General features: G+C 42.1%; 1 protein-coding gene across 1 annotated transcript; it reads right to left on the bottom strand.

Annotated features, from left to right (window-relative positions):
* Nucleotides 1-2136: 2136 nt before the first annotated feature.
* On the bottom strand, nucleotides 2137-8735 carry LOC121394832. The gene is made up of 5 exons (XM_041566986.1): nucleotides 8152-8735; nucleotides 6339-6433; nucleotides 3973-4083; nucleotides 3394-3675; nucleotides 2137-2499 (listed from the first exon to the last, which is right to left on the bottom strand). Exons 2-5 carry the CDS (start codon nucleotides 6418-6420, stop codon nucleotides 2198-2200), a joined length of 777 nt encoding a protein of 258 aa, XP_041422920.1. The 5' UTR covers nucleotides 6421-6433; nucleotides 8152-8735; the 3' UTR covers nucleotides 2137-2197.
* Between the last annotated feature and the right edge of the window lie 10518 nt (nucleotides 8736-19253).

Below are 19253 nucleotides of genomic sequence, written 5' to 3'. Positions count from 1 at the left end.
TTGGAAGTAGGCGTGATCAGAAAAAAGGAATAAAACAGGAAGTGCTGTCATTGTAAACCGGAAGTGACATCATCGGAAGTAGACATGATCAGAAAAAAGGAGTAAAAATTGCTATTGAGAAGACCCGAGGCCTGACCCGCGACCCGCAGAACCGGCGGCCTGCGTCTATACCCACTCCTGGAACTTCTACCCGCAACTCACAGGGTACCCGACCCGCTGCAGGACTCTACATCAGAGGCTTCTCCCCAGTGTGGATCTTCTGGAGTCACATCAGAGACTTCTCCCCAATGTGGATCTTCTGGGGTCACGTCAGAAGCTTCTCCCCAATGTGGATCTTCTGGGGTCATGTCAGAGGCTTCTCCCCAATGTGGATCTTCTGGGGTCATGTCAGAGGCTTCTCCCCAATGTGGATCTTCTGGGGTCATGTCAGAGGCTTCTCCCCAATGTGGATCTTCTGGGGTCATGTCAGAGGCTTCTCCCCAATGTGGATCTTCTGGTGTCTTATCAGAATGGACCTTGAATTAAAGCTTCTCCCACATTGTGTGCAATTGTGATGCCTGGGCCCAACGCAATCATTCTTAGCGCTGTTATAAGTGTTGTATTAGGCAGCGCCTTCTTGCAAAGGCCAATCCACATTTGTGGATTATGTAAACCAATTGAAAAGTTGCTTAGAATTGGCCGCTCTAAAAGTTAACTTAAAGGTGACCCACCCTTTAATGTCTCTGTAAGGCAAGTTAAATGCCCAGAACAAATGCTGCAGGTTCCTGTATGATGTTAAATACAATAAAGGGGCACTGATAACTAAGTGAAGTTATATAAGTGATATAAGTGAAGGGACATAAGTGATATAAGTGAAGGGATATAAGTGAAGGGATATAGCGATGGCTGAACCTGGAGGTGCAACAACTTATAGAATTTTTAGTGGAAGTACCTCAGTGTCCAAAACTCCACCCAAGCCCAGTGCTCCATTATGAACAATGGGAGTGTTGAACTGGAACTCTTACATGTGCACCCCCAGGAACTGAACTGCATTCCAAGGAACAATAGGGGTCAGTGACCCAAAGGCACAGACAGGGAGACACAGGGGTGTTATAGACACTGGATACTCACCCCCATCACTAACCGCTGAGCTTCCCATTGGGGTCACATGATCACCAGCTCCAGCTCTTCTTTCTCTCTCTTTATCTGTAATATTTCTGTTTGTGCCACTGAGGAGCCGGACACTATAAATACAGAACTGGTTATTGATGGGGGGGGGGGAGTATACAGGATATATGAGAATGTAAATCGGCTGGGGGCAGGCACACGGAACAATTCGTTTTCCAAAGTCGGCCATAATTGCCTCATAAGGAAACTTTGGGCGACTTCGGAAAACGAAGTTTACTCGTCAGTCACAGCTACCGTGGGAGGAGCCAAAGTCCAGCCTTAAAATAGAATTAAGGGGTGAGTTTGGCATGGAAAACTTGCTTCACCTACAAACACAATGGTTCAGTCCGTGTTACAAAGCAAAGGATTAATCTGAGCAGAAACAGCAAGTAATATAGGTGATGAGATTCACATCAAATATGTCACACTGTGAGGAAGCGCCGCCATCTTGTTGGTGGGCAGAAGATGCTTTTGTTAATGATTTACACAGAGTTTCATTCAACTTTCCCACTTCTCTGGCTCAGCAGCCTCCTCCTCCTCCTGTCCCACATGTCTCTCTCGTATCCCCCTTCCTTTATGATAAAGTAATATTAAGAGATGTCTGTACAGTACAGAGAGACATTTGAGTGATGAGTTCATTGCAGTCACTGGCTGATATACAGACAACTTCTATGGCTGTCACACAGCTGCAAGGAATAGGTCCTTCCTGTTTGTCACTAGGGATTGTGGGAGATGTAGTTCTCTAACAGGGGAGTGCTTACATGAGAGCTAGCTACTGCACGTGACCAGTGAACTAAATGTGTCCCATGTTAGTATAGAAAAGTACTTCCTGTCCCAGGGAGCAATATGATTGGCTGGAAGGAGTCAGTGGGTACAACAGGGAAGCCCTATCATCCCCAGAATAAAGGCAGAGCTACTGTAGGAGAGCTCATGGGCTTCTGTACTATGTGAGTAGTAGTTACTGTAAATGAAAAATAAACTCCAAATATAGAGGTTTGAACTAATTTTTTTAATATAAAAAATAAATCATAGCATAACGGTGCCCAAAAATTTAAAATGTTGCTGGAGGAGGAAGAGGAACGGTTCCCCTCAAATTTAGGACAAGGTCCTTGATATCTTGGAGCTCCCGCAAGATGTGATGCAGCAGGTTGTCCTCCGTCTGTGTCGCTGCATGTACTACCTGTGGCAGCTGGGGGGCCTCTCTGGGAGAAGGAGTCGGAGCTGCTGGAGGACCTGCAGGTTCTGCTACTGCCTCTTCCTCTGCCCATTCTGCTGCTGCTTCTTCCTCTGCCGCTTCCTCTGCTCCTTCTGTTGCTGCACCGTCTGCACTCGGATCATATTGGATCCATTCAGCTGCCAATGAAAGAATTTCAGTTTGAGTAATCCAGCACTTGTATTTGTACAGTACAAATTATACTGGGGGAGGTGTGTCCTGTAACTACAAGAAAACCTTAAAGAGGAAACATGTTTTTTTCAAAACACATCAGTTAATAGAGCTGCTCCAGCAGACTTCTGCACTGAAATCCATTTCTCAAAACAGCAAACAGATTTTTTTATATTCAATTTTTAAATCTGACATGGGGCTAGACATATTGTCAGTTTCCCAGCTGCCCCAGTCATGTGACTTGTGCCTGCTTTAGGATGGAATTACTTTCTGGCAGGCTGATGTAACAGAATGGGACCTGGATTTTACTATTGAGTGTTGTTCTTAGATCTACCAGGCAGCTGTTATCTTGTGTTAGGGAGCTGTTATCTGGTTACCTTCCCATTGTTCTGTTGTTTGGCTGCTGGGGGGAAAGGGAGGGGTGATATCACTCCAACTTGCAGTACAGCAGTAAAGAGTGATTGAAATTTATCAGAGCACAAGTCACATGACTGGAGGCAGCTGGGAAATTGACAAAATGTCTAGCCCCATGTCAGATTTCAAAATTAAATATAAAAAAATCTGTTTGCTCTTTTGAGAAATGGATTTCAGTGCAGAATTCTGCTGGAGCAGCACTATTAACTGAGGTGTTTCGAAAAAACATGTTTTTCCATGACAGTATCCCTTTAATCTACAAGGATGGCAGAAAATCTCCATTTGATTTACTTGTTCTCTGCAATTATATGACAGTCAGCTGTTCCTCACATTAGAGTGTTCACTTGAATACACTTTTGTTCTAAACTAGCAAAAAAAAAAATTAGAAAACTAGAAAGTGACTTTATTGTAATTTGAGAATTCTATTTATTTTGTTTAAATAAATCTACCTTCTACTTCTTTCAGCAGCTGTTCTACCAAATCTGGGTGCCGCCTCTTCAGGTCACTCCAGATGCGCTGGACCACACGCAGGCTCACATGCACATTGAAGTGCCGCCTCAGACTACGCCGCAGCCTCTGCATTATGTTCCTTTTCAGGGACTGTATCCTGGGGGTCCCAGGAGGGATATTGTCATACCCCTCCCGGTGCAGAAACCGGATGAAAAACTGAATCTGCTGCTCACTCAGCGTGCCTGGACCTGCCATCCTGCCGCATGCAAAGTGCTCCACTCCTACAAGTGTAAGGGCAGGGCATTGGTTATTTATACTGGTGACGCACACACAACACTGACCCCCGTGTGGCCCTAGACTTAGTCCCTGCTGCTCCGCTGTACTCCCGGAAGCGTTGTTTCCACTCGAGTACAGGCAGATGCAGTGGATTTTGGTGCCGAAAACAACATTTTGTGCCGAAATCCGCCTGCACTTGAAAAGGGGAGGGGGAGCAGCAGGGCAGCGGAGAATCCGCATTCATAGGATGGTCTGGCCCATGTCTTATACTGGTGTTACAGACACAATCCCTGGCTACTTACCCTTATCAGTAAACATAGGGGTCAGTCCTTCCCACGGGTTCAGATAATGGACACAGTCTGGTTCTTCCTCTTTCTTTATATGTAATACTGGAGCTTCTGCCTCCGAGGTACCTGTAAGAATGTTACACGGAGTTAAAGCTCGGAGCAGAGACTGAGATAAATCAGAAAAAAGTGTTAATGCGCCGATTGGCTGTATAACGTCTGTATAGAGAACATCTCTGTTTGTTATAGGAGAAATGTAGAATAACTGGGGAGAGGGGGGTGGAAGGTTATTCTAGATATTTAGTTCCTCTCCTGGGACAGGACTTTCCTTCTTCAAAAGAAAATGCAACTTCCCGGGATACATGCGATGTACAGGAATCAGTGATAAGATCAGCGCTGCGCATGTGCTCACACAAACTGGTGCAGGCGGGAGAGGCCGGAGATGTCAGAACAATATGAAGTTCCTTGTTATGAATGAAGGGAGCAGAGGAGGGAAATGTACACAAGGTGGGAAGTCTCAGCCATGAAATCTCGGCCTTGGAGTATAGTCCATGGAATCTTGGCCACAGAGTCTCACCCACTGCGCGGTCCATATCATGTCTCCATCATAAAGACTGTGGGAAATCGAAGGCCTCCTGGTGACAAGACCACTTCCCAAGATCTATCTGCTCAAGCATTTTGCCGTCTCACTGTTGACTCTTGGAATTGAATCTGCTAAACTGGCTGAAAAGCAATTGCAAAATACTTACGCTCTCCTGATGAGAAATCATTTCACACTTACTCCAACCAACTGATCTGAGCCACTGCTGTGACATTTGCATTTGTAAAGGGGAACAATCCAACAAGCAATTTCCAACCAAAACAGCCCAAGTCCCAGGATGTTGGTAGAGAGCAATGATTGGGTCATACTCCGGATGTGCTGAACTATATCCCCATCATTTCACAGGGTGGGGAAGGAGACTGCCGGCAGAAGATGCTTCAGGAGGAGGTCAGAATGAACCTGAGCAAAAGTGATGGAGCAGAGGCTCTTGTGCATTTTGTAACTAAAGGTGGCCATACACGGGCCGATAAAAGCTGCCGACAGACGAGTCAGCAGCTTATTGGCCTGTGAATTGGGCCCCTCCGACGGGCTTCCCCGATCGAGATCTTTCAGCCAGATCTCGATCGGATGGGACTAAAAATCCCGTCGGATCGCGGCCGCATTTGTTCGTTGATGCATCCTGCGATCCGACCGCCCGTTACTATTCGTTAGGATCCGATCGTTGGGCCCATGATCGGATCAGCCCAATATTGCCCACATCAAGGTGGGGGAGAGATCCGCTCGTTTGGCGTCATAACCAAACGAGCGGATCTCTCCGTGTATGGCCACCTTAAAGTGGACCCGTCACCCAGACATAAAAATCTGTATAATAAAAGTCCTTTTTAAATTAAACATGAAAGCCAATTTCTTTTTTTTATTAAAGCATTCATAGCTGTTGTAAACTTATTTAAACATCTCAGCTGTCAATCAAATATTGTCTGCCCCTCCTCTATGCCTTAGGCAATTACTTTCACTTTCCATTCAGCACTTCCTACATGTCACTGCTCTCCCCACATTCCCCCGTTCTCTTCACCATTTAATTGTGTAGCCAGGACATGGGAATGGACATCAGGTCCCCCATTCTGGTGCACAAACAAGATTCTGAGATGATACAAGACTTGTCTTAATAACAGTGTCCCCAAAATGGCTCCTGCCTGCTTGTTATAATTATGAATTCCCAGACTGAAGGAAACAATATTCAAATTATTTATACAGTGTAATTAAAGTTCATTTTGCTTGACTAATGTGATAAAATAGGATTTGGAATAATTTTGTTTGGGTGACGGGTCCCCTTTAAGGCACATAAAAGGAGGCCAAAACCAAAAAGCCAATCCAGGAGCTTTTCCTTTGGAGGATCACAAAGGAGTGTTGGACTCCAGCTCCCATAGACTTTATCTCCTGAGAGGATTAGAGAGGATTGTGAAAGGTTATTGAGTCAGCCATGTCCACTGAGTGTCCATCTCTTTGTGGTGAGATGAGATTGGGTCTCAAGAAACTCTTTCCTTTGATGATTAGATGTGAGAGGTGATGAGAATCCTGCTTAGATTATGTGAGGCCGAAGCTCCTATTATTATTATTATTATTATTATTATTATTATTAACATGTATTTGTAGAGCACTAACATATCTCCTAGTATAAACCTCACCATGTTTCTATAAACCTAAATACCCAGTGAATTTAGTTTGTAAGGTTTCCTGACTTGTAGGCTTTGGGTTGTGCATCTCTGATACTAATTGGAGGTCACACACATAGGAATCCCCACAATAGGGAATATGAATTTATTGCTGCAGAAAATCGACTCACCCGCATCCTCTTCCATCTTTACTAGCGGCAAAAGATTGTCAGCCTGGGGCACAGCTCCTAATGTAGCACTGGGGAGCGGCATCTCTGACTCCCGCCTACGAGTAAATGAACAGGGACATATAGTGTCAGACACAAAGTATTTGCACTGAAAACCTACAAATATAAAAGGAGAATGACTTTCAACGGGTGGTTTGCCTTTTAGTATGTTATAGAACGTCCAATTCCTAGCAACTGTGCAATTGGTCTTCATTATTTATATTATTTTAGTTTTGGGGTTATTTGCCCTTTTCTTCTGACTATTTACAGCTTTTAAATGGGGGGAACTGACCCCATATAAAAAAACAAATGCTCTGTAAGGCTACAAATGTATTGTTATTGATACTTTTTATTCCTCATCTTTCTATTCAGGCCTCTCCTATTCATATTCCAGTCTCTTATTCAAATCAGTGCCTGGTTGCTAGGGGAATTTGGACCCTAGCAACCAGATGGCTGAAATTGCAAACTGGAGAGCTGCTGAATAAAAAGCTAAATAAGTCAAAAACCACAAATAATAAAAAATGAAAACCAATTGCAAATTGTCTCGGAATATCCCTCTCTACATCATACTAACAATTAATTTAAAGGTGAACAACTCCTTTAAAAATGGACTATTCTACCGAATTCATGAATTCTCTATCAATCCCTGCAGCAGGATTAACCCCCAGTCTCCCCTCTCTATCAGTCCCTGCAGCAGGATTAACCCCCAGTCTCCCCTCTCTATCAGTCCCTGCAGCAGGATTAACCCCCAGTCTCCCCTCTCTATCAGTCCCTGCAGCAGGATTAACCCCCAGTCTCCCCTCTCTATCAATCCCTGCAGCAGGATTAACCCCCAGTCTCCCCTCTCTATCAGTCCCTGCAGCAGGATTAACCCCCAGTCTCCCCTCTCTATCAGTCCCTGCAGCAGGATTAACCCCCAGTCTCCCCTCTCTATCAGTCCCTGCAGCAGGATTAACCCCCAGTCTCCCCTCTCTATCAGTCCCTGCAGCAGGATTAACCCCCAGTCTCCCCTCTCTATCAGTCCCTGCAGCAGGATTAACCCCCAGTCTCCCCTCTCTATCAGTCCCTGCAGCAGGATTAACCCCCAGTCTCCCCTCTCTACTCTATCAATCCCTGCAGCAGGATTAACCCCCCAGTCTCCCCTCTCTATCAGTCCCTGCAGCAGGATTAACCCCCAGTCTCCCCTCTCTATCAGTCCCTGCAGCAGGATTAACCCCCAGTCTCCCCTCTCTATCAATCCCTGCAGCAGGATTAACCCCCAGTCTCCCCTCTCTATCTGTCCCTGCAGCAGGATTAACCCCCCAGTCTCCCCTCTCTATCAGTCCCTGCAGCAGGATTAACCCCCAGTCTCCCCTCTCTATCAGTCCCTGCAGCAGGATTAACCCCCAGTCTCCCCTCTCTATCAATCCCTGCAGCAGGATTAACCCCCAGTCTCCCCTCTCTATCTGTCCCTGCAGCAGGATTAACCCCCAGTCTCCCCTCTCTATCAGTCCCTGCAGCAGGATTAACCCCCAGTCTCCCCTCTCTATCAGTCCCTGCAGCAGGATTAAGCCCCAGTCTCCCCTCTCTATCAGTCCCTGCAGCAGGATTAAGCCCCAGTCTCCCCTCTCTATCAGTCCCTGCAGCAGGATTAACCCCCAGTCTCCCCTCTCTATCAGTCCCTGCAGCAGGATTAACCCCCAGTCTCCCCTCTCTATCAGTCCCTGCAGCAGGATTAAGCCCCAGTCCCACAGACAGTACAGGAGGAGGAGGAGGAGGAGGAGGGAAAATGACTTACCCAGTAGATGAGGCTGGAGATGTGAGTACAGGGGATGGGAATGTCAGGGACACAGGAGAAGGATTTACAGGGGACAATTCTCAGTCAGTTCCCCAGTGAGTCTCCTCACAACTCGGCTCTATCAGATCAGGGCACATAAGAGAAGTGACATAAATCTATTCCAATAAGGAGAGGAATTCCCACACAGATAAGCAACCTGACAGTGTCTAAACAGGAAGTAGATGGGAGGAGCCGGAAGTCCAGCCTCGAAATAGGATTAAGGGGTGAGTTTGGCGCGGACTGCTTGTAAAACTTGCTTCACCCGTAAACACAACAGTTCAGTCCGTGTTACAAAGCAAATGTGATTAATCTGAGTAGAAACAGCAAGTAATATAGGTGATGAGATTCACATCAAAGATGTCACACAGTGAGGAAGCGCCGCCATCTTGTTGGAAGGCAGAAGATGCTTTTGTTAATGATTTACACGGAGTTTCATTCAACTTTCCCACTTCTCTGGCTCAGCAGCCTCCTCCTCCACCTGTCCCACATGTCTCTCTCGTATCCCCCTTCCTTTATGATAAAGTAATATTAAGAGATGTCTGTACAGTACAGAGAGACATTTGAGTGATGAGTTCATTGCAGTCACTGGCTGATATACAGACAACTTCTATGGCTGTCACACAGCTGCAAGGAATAGGTCCTTCCTGTATGTCACTAGGGATTGTGGGAGATGTAGTTCTCTAACAGGGGAGTGCTTACATGAGAGCTAGCTACTGCACGTGACCAGTGAACTAAATGTGTCCCATGTTAGTATAGAAAAGTACTTCCTGTCCCAGGGAGCAATATGATTGGCTGGAAGGAGTCAGTGGGTACAACAGGGAAGCCCTATTATCCCCAGAATAAAGGCAGAGCTACTGTAGGAGAGATCATGGGCCCCAACTGCTCTGTCTGGGGTCAGACTGGGCCAACGGGAAACCAGGGAAAAAACAGGTGGGCCCCAGTCTTCATTGGGCCCCTAGCAGCTTTTGCACAGGGGCCCCCAAGGTTCAGAACCCAGTGGGCCCCAAATGCAGCAGTCCCACCCTGTCTGTGGTTCCCCATCCCAACGCAGATTTTGGACATTGTAATAACTCAATGTGGGAGCTATCCCTGCACAGGTATGGGACCTGCTATCCAGAATGCTCGGGACCTGCTATCCAGAATGCTCAGGACCTGGGGTTTTCCGGATAATGGATCTTTCTGTAATTTGGATCTTCATACCTTAAAGGGATACTGTCATGGGAATTTTTTTTTCCAAAACACATCAGTTAATAGTGCTGCTCCAGCAGAATTCTGCACTGAAATCCATTTGTCAAAAGAGAAAACAAATTTTTTTATATTTAATTTTGAAATCTAGACATATTGTCAATTTCCCAGCTGCCCCAAGTCTTGTGACTTGTGCTCTGATAAACTTCAATCACTCTTTAGGGTAAGGACACACTGGACGATTTGTCGCCAACGTTTTAAAAAAGTAAATCGCGGCGACAAGACGATCGTCTTTTTTGAACAGACGATTCACAGCGACTATTGGCACAGAGCGATTTGTATCCCATTACTCTGTGCGGTACGTGCTCCACCCAAACCGGAAACGGTTTGTGCTTCCCGCTGTAACCTGGCGTCTTTACGTTCTTGCGTCATTGCGTTCGCATTGTAATTTGAATTCAATTGCTGCTACTTATCTGTATGTGTGTGCGTGTCTAGGAGATTTGCTTTTTAAAAACGTTGGCGACAAATCGTCCAGTGTGTCCTTACCCTTACTGTTGTACTGCAAGTTGGACTGATATCACCCCCTCCCTTTCCCCCCCCCCAGCAGCCAAACAAAAGAACAATGGGAAGGTAACCAGATAACAGCTCCCCAACACAAGATAACAGCTGCCTGGTAGATCTAAGAACAGCACTCAATAGTAAAATCCAGGTCCCACTGAGACATATTCAGTTACATTGAGAAGGAAAAACAGCAGCCTGCCAGAAAGCATTTCTCTCCTAAAGTGCAGGCACAAGTTGCATGACCAGGGGCAGCTGGGAAATTGACAATATGTCTAGCCCCATGTCAGATTTCAAAATTGAATATAAAAAAATCTGTTTGCTCTTTTGAGAAATGGATTTCAGTGCAGAATTCTGCTGGAGTAGCACTATTAACTGATGTGTTTTGAAAAAAACATGTTTTCCGATGAAAGGATCCCTTTAAGTCTACTAGAAAATCATATAAACATGAAATAAAGCCAATAGGCTGGTTTTGCTTCCAATAAGGATTAATTATATCTTAGTTGGGATCAAGTACAAGCGACTGTTTTATTATTACAGGGAAAAAGGAAATCATTTCTAAATATTTAGATTATTTGCATAAAATTCAGAGCTTTCTGGCTAAGGGGTTTCTGGATAACGGATGCTATACCTGTATACAGGGCACAGACTGGGCATCAGGGGGTCGCTGGAAGCAAGTTCCCTGATAGCAGTCTCTTCTCTATAAGACTTAACCCTTTACTTTGTGGATATCAGCAGCTATCCCATGATCTCAGTTATCCCATTATGTGTCTCTATGTAAGGTTTAATAGAGTGTGAGGTTTGCAGTTCTGCCAAAGAGCTTCAGACACCCAGTGGTCCCCTATATGATCTGATATTTCCCAAGTGCCCAACTCTTACCAAATGGCTCAGCTGTGTGTGTGTTACAGTTGCACAAGCACCGGATCTGTTTTACAGGGAAATACTGAGAGTTATGGGGAGGGGGAGTTGTGGCAAAACCATATGTGCTGTTGGCTAATTTTTCTCCTGTGAGAGATAACGGCTTCTTCTGTCGTCTCTTTCATTAGAGATTAAACAGTCCAGACACAGGGATGGATTTTATATCACCTGCTCCATATAAACAACGATGTGGATATAATTGTATAGAGGAAGCCAAGTCTTGACCCACAGTATCAGATCAGTACTAGAGGCAAAGCTAAGGAACATATTGATCCAATCCCAGCTGTAGATCTGTCTGAACTTTCAGTAACGTGAACAGATTCTAACAGATATATAGTCATATGAAAAAGTTTGGGAACCCCTCTTAATTCATTGGAGATTTGTTTATCATTGACTGAGCTTTCAAAGTAGCAACTTCCTTTTAATATATAACTTGCCTTATGGGAACAGTAGTATTTCAGCAGTGACATAAAGTTTATAAGTATGAAATATGCATCATAACAAAATGAGACAGGTGCATAAATTTGGGCACCCCAACAGAGATATTACATTGATACTTAGTTGCAAATGTAACAGCCTCTAGACGCCTCCTATCGTGTCTGGATTCTGGATGTGGCTATTCAAAAAAAATAATCCTAACAATGTGGTGTTGCCAGTCATCAGTATTGAGCAGTTACACGCAGTCAAATTAGCAAAATTACAAGGGTACCCAAATTTTTGCACAGCCATTTGATTTAATCTTATATAACTGAATACTGCTTCATTAAAAATCTTTGTTCAGAAAACAGCCCAGAACTCAGATGTTCCTGGGAAGTGAAAGACATACCACTGTTATCTTTTTTTGTTGAAAGTGGAGTCAATTATTATGTTCCCAAACTTTTTCATATGACTGTAAATATACAAAGTAGGGATGCACCAAATACACTATTTGATATTCGGCCAAATCCCTGAATCCTTTGTGAAAGATTCAGCCGAATACAGAACTGAATACTAAATTGCATATGCAAATTAGGGCCGGGAAAGGAAATAGTGGGAAAAATATTTTTACTTCCTTGTTTTGTGATGAAAAGTCAAGTGATTTCCCTTACCGCCCCTAATTTACATATGCAAATTAGGATTTGGTTCAGACAGGCACAAGCATTTGGCCGAATCTGAATCCTGCTGAAAAAGGCCGAATCCTGAACTGAACCCTGGATTTGTTGCATCCCTAATACAAAGGCAAAGGACTGGAGTTACCCGACAACAGATTTATAATGTGGAGAGTGAGTATGGGGGTTATGTAATAAAAGGCATTAAGTTTGCCCAGGAGCAGTAACCCGTAGCAACCAATCAGCAGGTACCATTTACTGGTCACTTGCTTAAAAGCATCTTATTGGTTGCTATGAGCTACTACTCCTGGGCAAACTTAGTGCTTTTTATTACATAGGGGGGTAAATACAGGGCCGCCATCAAGGGGGCACAGGGGGATCAAGTGTACCAAGGCCCAGGCCTGAAGGGGGGCCCCGCAGTGCTGAACTTTTCGAAAGATCCGGGCCCCCCTTGACAGCACCGAAGCCGTGCCAAAGTCCTGAACAGCCGAAATGTGGACGTGCTGAAGTCCTGAAGCAGCGAAAAAAGAACAGAAGTCACGAAAACAGGCGAAATTGACGTCCTGAAGCAGCGAAAAGACCCGAAGTCACGGAAACAGACGAAATTGAAGTCCTGAAGCGGCGAAAAGACCCGAAATCACAAAAATAGCCGAAATTGAAGTCCTGAAGCAGCGAAAAGACCCGAAGTCATGAAATCAGCCGAAATCGAAGTCCTGAAAGGAGAAGGAAAGCTACGGAGGCATTTTATTGGCAATAGATTAGCTGAAAACAGTTAGTCTGATACAGAAGCCCATGAGTACACAATAGAAGGAAAGAAATGTGCTGTTTCTTTTAACTCAGAGCAGCATTACTTTGAGGTTACTGGTGTATTTATATAGACCTTTCTGATAAAGTTTACTTTAATTTTAGCCTTTCCTCCTCCTTGAAGCGGCGAAAAGACCCAAAGTCACTAAATCAGCCGAAATCAAAGTCCTGAAGCGGCGAAAAGACCTGAAGTCACAAAATCAGACGAACTTGAAGTCCTGAAGCAGCAAAAAGACCCGAAGTCACGAAAACAGACAAAATTGAAGTCCTGAAGCAGCAAAAAGACCCGAAGTCACGAAAACAGACAAAATTGAAGTCCTGAAGCAGCGAAAAGACGCGAAGTCACAAAAACAGACGAAATTGAAGTCCTGAAGCGGCGAAAAGACCCAAAGTCACGAAAACAGACGAAATTTAAGTCCTGAAGTGGCAAAAAGACCCGAAGTCATGAAAACAGCCGAAGATGAAGTCCTGAAGCGGCGAAAAGACCCAAAGTCACGAAAACAGACAAAATTGAAGTCCTGAAGTTGATCCCAACTAAGATATAATTAATCCTTATTGGAGGCAAAACCAGCCTATTGGGTTTATTTCATGTTTATATGATTTTCTAGTAGACTTAAGGTATGAAGATCCAAATTACAGAAAATCCAAAACAGATTCCTACTCCTACATCATATTTATCAATTGTTGTTTTTAACCCAATCAATTTTCTTTTTTTGCAGGTGTCCATTTTTTAAATAGAGTTATTAAATGTTTTATCTGGGAACATCACATGACATTTGCTGATTGATTGAGATGAATGAACACAGGACACTTCATTCACTTGTTTAATGAAAATAAATAAAAAGGGTTTCATATGAATTGGATTTGACAGGAATGTGCGGCTCTTTATGAACCACGCTAAGGGGCAGATTTATCAAGGGTCGAATTTCGAAGTGGAAAAAACTTCGAAATTCGACCATCGAATTGGATTATTTCGACTTCGAATGTCGACGTTTTGTTCATCAAATTTCGCCATTTCGGTCAAACGAAAACGATTAGATCGTACGATGAAATCCTTTGTATCAAACGATTTCATCGATCGAACGATTTTCCTTCGATTTTCCTTCGACTTCTAAAGACTTAGCCAAATGGCTATGGATTCTAGGAGGTCCCCATAGGCTAACATAGCAATTCGGCAGGTTTTAGATTGCAAAGTGTCGAAGTTGAACTTTTTTAAAGAGACAGTACTCCGATTTTCAAAGTCAAACTTTTTTACTTAGAATCGAAGTCAAATTTAGGCCTATTTGATTGTTGAAGTATTTTTAAATTCGAAAATTCACTTCGACCCTTAGTAAATCTGCCCCTAATTGGTTTTCTTTAAATCATGTTTCACATATGAACTGAAGAGGTCACTCTTTTGCTTTGTTACACTTATTTTTGTATTGATTGTGCCACACTCTTCTAGTAGTTCCTTTATCTTTGGAGACACAGATCTTTACTGCTAAAGGGCTGTGGTTGCCTTGGGCTGGTACAGAAGCACAAAACATCATGTACAACATTTCTACCTACTTCTTTAGTTAGGCTTTAGTTCTCCTTTAAGGATGTGGTTCTGTATGCAAAGGAGGTTCGGGGCAGGGTTTGAGGAGCCCCTTGTTATTTAGTACCTTCCCCCAAGTTCAGTGGCTTCTCCCTCATGCACAATAAATGATACAAACATGATGTTGTCACATGCAAGAGTGTAGCTATATATCAATGAGAGTGTAGGTATAATATCAATGAGAGTGTAGGTATGATATCAATGAGAGTGTAGGTATGATATCAATGAGAGTGTAGGTATGATATCAATGAGAGTGTAGGTTTAATATCAATGAGAGTGTAGCTATAATATCAATGAGAGTGTAGCTATAATATCAATGAGAGTGTAGGTATAATATCAATGAGAGTGTAGGTATGAGATCAATGAGAGTGTAGCTATAATATCAATGAGAGTGTAGGTTTAATATCAATGAGAGTGTAGGTTTGATATCAATGAGAGTGTAGGTATGATATCAATGAGAGTGTAGGTATGATATCAATGAGAGTGTAGGTATGATATCAATGAGAGTGTAGCTATGATATCAATGAGAGTGTAGCTATGATATCAATGAGAGTGTAGGTATAATATCAATGAGAGTGTAGGTTTAATATCAATGAGAGTGTAGGTATAATATCAATGAGAGTGTAGGTATAATATCAATGAGAGTGTAGGTATGATATCAATGAGAGTGTAGGTATAATATCAATGAGAGTGTAGGTATAATATCAATGAGAGTGTAGGTTTAATATCAATGAGAGTGTAGGTATGATATCAATGAGAGTGTAGGTATAATATCAATGAGAGTGTAGGTATGATATCAATGAGAGTGTAGGTATGATATCAATGAGAGTGTAGGTATGATATCAGTGAGAGTGTAGGTATGATATCAATGAGAGTGAAGGTTTAATATCAATGAGAGTGTAGGTTTAATATCAATGAGAGTGTAGCTATAATATCAATGAGAGTGTAGGTATGATATCAATGAGAGTGTAGGTATAATATCAATGAGAGTGTAGGTATGATATCAATGAGAGTGTAGGTATGATATCAATGAGAGTGTAGGTATGATATCAGTGAGAGTGTAGGTATGATATCAATGAGAGTGAAGGTTTAATATCAATGAGAGTGTAGGTTTAATATCAATGAGAGTGTAGCTATAATATCAATGAGAGTGTAGGTTTAATATCAATGAGAGTGTAGGTATAATATCAATGAGAGTGTAGGTATAATATCAATGAGAGTGTAGGTATAATATCAATGAGAGTGTAGGTACAATATCAATGAGAGTGTAGGTATGATATCAATGAGAGTGTAGCTATAATATCAATGAGAGTGTAGGTATGATATCAATGAGAGTGTAGGTTTAATATCAATGAGAGTGTAGGTATGATATAAATGAGAGTGTAGGTATAATATCAATGAGAGTGTAGGTTTAATATCAATGAGAGTGTAGCTATAATATCAATGAGAGTGTAGGTTTAATATCAATGAGAGTGTAGCTATAATATCAATGAGAGTGTAGCTATAATATCAATGAGAGTGTAGGTTTAATATCAATGAGAGTGTAGGTATGATATCAATGAGAGTGTAGGTATAATATCAATGAGAGTGTAGCTATAATATCAATGAGAGTGTAGGTATGATATCAATGAGAGTGTAGGTATAATATCAATGAGAGTGTAGTTATGATATCAATGAGAGTGTAGGTTTAATATCAATGAGAGTGTAGGTTTAATATCAATGAGAGTGTAGCTATAATATCAATGAGAGTGTAGGTATGATATCAATGAGAGTGTAGGTCTAATATCAATGAGAGTGTAGCTATGATATCAATGAGAGTGTAGGTATAATATCAATGAGAGTGTAGTTATGATATCAATGAGAGTGTAGGTTTAATATCAATGAGAGTGTAGGTTTAATATCAATGAGAGTGTAGGTTTAATATCAATAAGAGTGTAGGTTTGATACCAATGAGAGTGTAGGTATAATATCAATGAGAGTGTAGGTATGATATCAATGAGAGTGTAGGTTTGATATCAATGAGAGTGTAGGTATAATATCAATGAGAGTGTAGGTATAATATCAATGAGAGTGTAGGTTTAATATCAATGAGAGTGTAGGTATAATATCAATGAGAGTGTAGGTTTAATATCAATGAGAGTGTAGGTATAATATCAATGAGAGTGTAGGTATAATATCAATGAGAGTGTAGGTATGATATCAATGAGAGTGTAGGTATAATATCAATGAGAGTGTAGCTATAATATCAATGAGAGTGTAGGTTTAATATCAATGATATTGTAGGTATGATATCAATGAGAGTAGGTATGAGATCAATGAGAGTGTAGGTTTAATATCAACGAGAGTGTAGGTTTAATATCAATGAGAGTGTAGGTTTGATATCAATGAGAGTGTAGGTTTGATATCAATGAGAGTGTAGGTATAATATCAATGAGAGTGTAGGTATGATATCAATGAGAGTGTAGGTATAATATCATTGAGAGTGTAGGTTTAATATCAATGAGAGTGTAGGTATAATATCAATGAGAGTGTAGGTATGATATCAATGAGAGTGTAGGTATAATATCAATGAGAGTGTAGGTATAATATCAATGAGAGTGTAGGTATAATATCAATGAGAGTGTAGGTATAATATCATTGAGAGTGTAGGTATGATATCAATGATATAGTAGGTATGAGATCAATGAGAGTGTAGGTATAATATCAATGAGAGTGTAGGTATAATATCATTGAGAGTGTAGGTATGATATCAATGTAGGCAAGTGAATGGATTACAGAATTCTACATATACAGGAAACTTCAGACAAAATCAGTGGGTAGAAGTGATACTGGTGGGTCCAAACTGGCGTCGGTGCCAGGAATTCACTTCCTATAGTGGCAACTTCTCTGTACCAGTAACAGTCCTCCATCCAGCGAGCTACGGACTCTAAATTAGGACTAAACTTCGACTTTACCCCTCACCATCCCCTGGAGCAAAAGGTTTCCTTTTTGTAACTATCAAACCTCTTGGACTATTTTTTTTTTTTTTTTAAAACCTTACAAGTCACACAAACAAGCTGTTACATTACATTAAGTGGGTTAATTATTAAAGTCCTAATGCCAAAAGCTTGATCAATTCAAGTTTTTTTGACTATAAAATCTGAAGTTTTAGTGGAAAAAAGAACTCGAAATTTTTCAGGATTTATTATACCCCAAGGATGGAAAAAGTCCAAATCTGAAATCCCAGACCTGCCGAGGTTGTATAGAAGTCCCAACGATATCCTGATCTGCTCTGGGTTTCGTGCACTAATCCGAAGATTTCATGGTTTTCGGGCAAAAATCTGAGTTTTTGGACGGAAAATCCATAAGTTTTTTCCTGCGCTGGATTTTTTTCGGGGAAAATGTATTGATACATAAGGGGAAATAACCCATCTGGATTTGGTCAAAGTATTTTTCAGAAAATAAGGAGATAAATTCGGATTGTGATAAATAACCCCCTTATAGTCAATATTTCTAGTGATATACAAAGCCAGTCAGGAGTCGTGGGACAGACAAGGGGGCACCGGCTCAATGGGAAGCCAGAATTCCGGCTTAGAATATAATTCCACCAATCATATCCAGCGACCAGGATCACCTATATTTCAACCAAACGTTTAATGTTCTCTGAAAAGCTTTCAGCACATTCAGTTCATGTCCCAGGGTTCCTGGAGTCTCTGAAGTCCGTCTATAAAATATATTGTAATACCGATAAAAGTTTTGGATATTTATCCACTAGTTTGGGCACCAAGTTGGTTGAAATGATTCTAAGCAGTAACGTTCCCCACATGCTCTACCCGTCTCTTCTTGTGGGATTCTTCATTTTGCCACAAAAGGGCCACACCTGTGTATTGTGTTTCCCATCCTACGAACACATGAAACGTCTCTCCTTATATGAGGTTTATGGGGGTTAGACAATAACATTTCCCACATGATGTACATTTGAAAGGTTTATCCCAGTTTGGTGAAGCCGGATAGTACTGCCCCAAAACCTTTCCCACATTCTGGAAAAACGTTTACCCCTGTGATGCTTTTCTTGTAGATGCAACGACTGATGGAGAAGGATAAACGTTTCCCACATTCTGCACATTTAAACAGTTTTTCCCCTGTGTGAAGTCTTTGAAGCCCCATAAGTGAAAGCTCCTCCCACATTCTGTGCATGTGAATGGTTTCTCTCCTGTGTGGACGTTCCGATATTGTTGTTTTAGGAAGCTCTTCCCACATTCTGTACAGATGAAAGGCTTATGCTCTTACTTGTACATGTCTGTTGGTAAAATTACAATCCCCGGAGAACAGAGGTGGGTTTACAGATAAATGTTTAAAAAGAGAAGCATTCTCCACCTTCTGAGCACATGAATGGTTTCTCCTTAGCATGATGGTGCTTTACACAGCTAAGGTTACTCCTCTGTGTGAATTTAAAGGGATTCTGTCATCATTTTTATGATGTATTTTTTATTTCTAAATGACACTGTTTACACTGCAAATAATTCACTGTACAATATAAAATGTCATTCCTGAAGCAGCAAGTGTATTTAGTTGTAATATTGGTGTGTAGGTGCATCTCAGGTCATTTTGCCTGGTCATGTGATTTCAGAAAGAGCCAGCACTTTAGGATGGAACTGCTTTCTGGCAGGCTGTTGTTTCTCCTACTCAATGTAACTGAATGTGTCTCAGTGGGACCTGGATTTTACTATTGAGTGCTGTTCTTAGATCTACCAGGCAGCTGTTATCTTGTGTTAGGGAGCTGCTATCTGGTTACCTTCCCATTGTTCTGTTGTTTGGCTGCTGGGGGGAAAGGGAGGGGGTGATATCACTCCAACTTGCAGTACAGCAGTAAAGAGTGACTGAAGTTTATCAGAGCACAAGTCACATGACTAAGGGGAACTAGGAAACTGACGATATGTCTAGCCCAGTGTCAG

The sequence above is a fragment of the Xenopus laevis genome, chromosome 6L, assembly GCF_017654675.1.
Source record: "Xenopus laevis strain J_2021 chromosome 6L, Xenopus_laevis_v10.1, whole genome shotgun sequence".
In the NCBI taxonomy this organism is placed as follows: domain Eukaryota; kingdom Metazoa; phylum Chordata; class Amphibia; order Anura; family Pipidae; genus Xenopus; species Xenopus laevis.
The sequence above is the reverse complement of the archived record's forward strand: the minus strand, read 5'-3'. Positions and strand labels throughout refer to the sequence as shown.

Coding starts and splice junctions, on each gene's coding strand:
- LOC121394832 (XM_041566986.1), bottom strand. CDS start 6,420: ATGCCGCTCCCCAGTGCTACATTAGGAGCTGTGCCCCAGGCTGACAAT. Junction 3,676..3,972: donor CCCTATGTTTACTGATAAGG/GTAAGTAGCCAG, acceptor TTACACTTGTAG/GAGTGGAGCACTTTGCATGC. Junction 2,500..3,393: donor GCTGCTGAAAGAAGTAGAAG/GTAGATTTATTT, acceptor TTTCATTGGCAG/CTGAATGGATCCAATATGAT.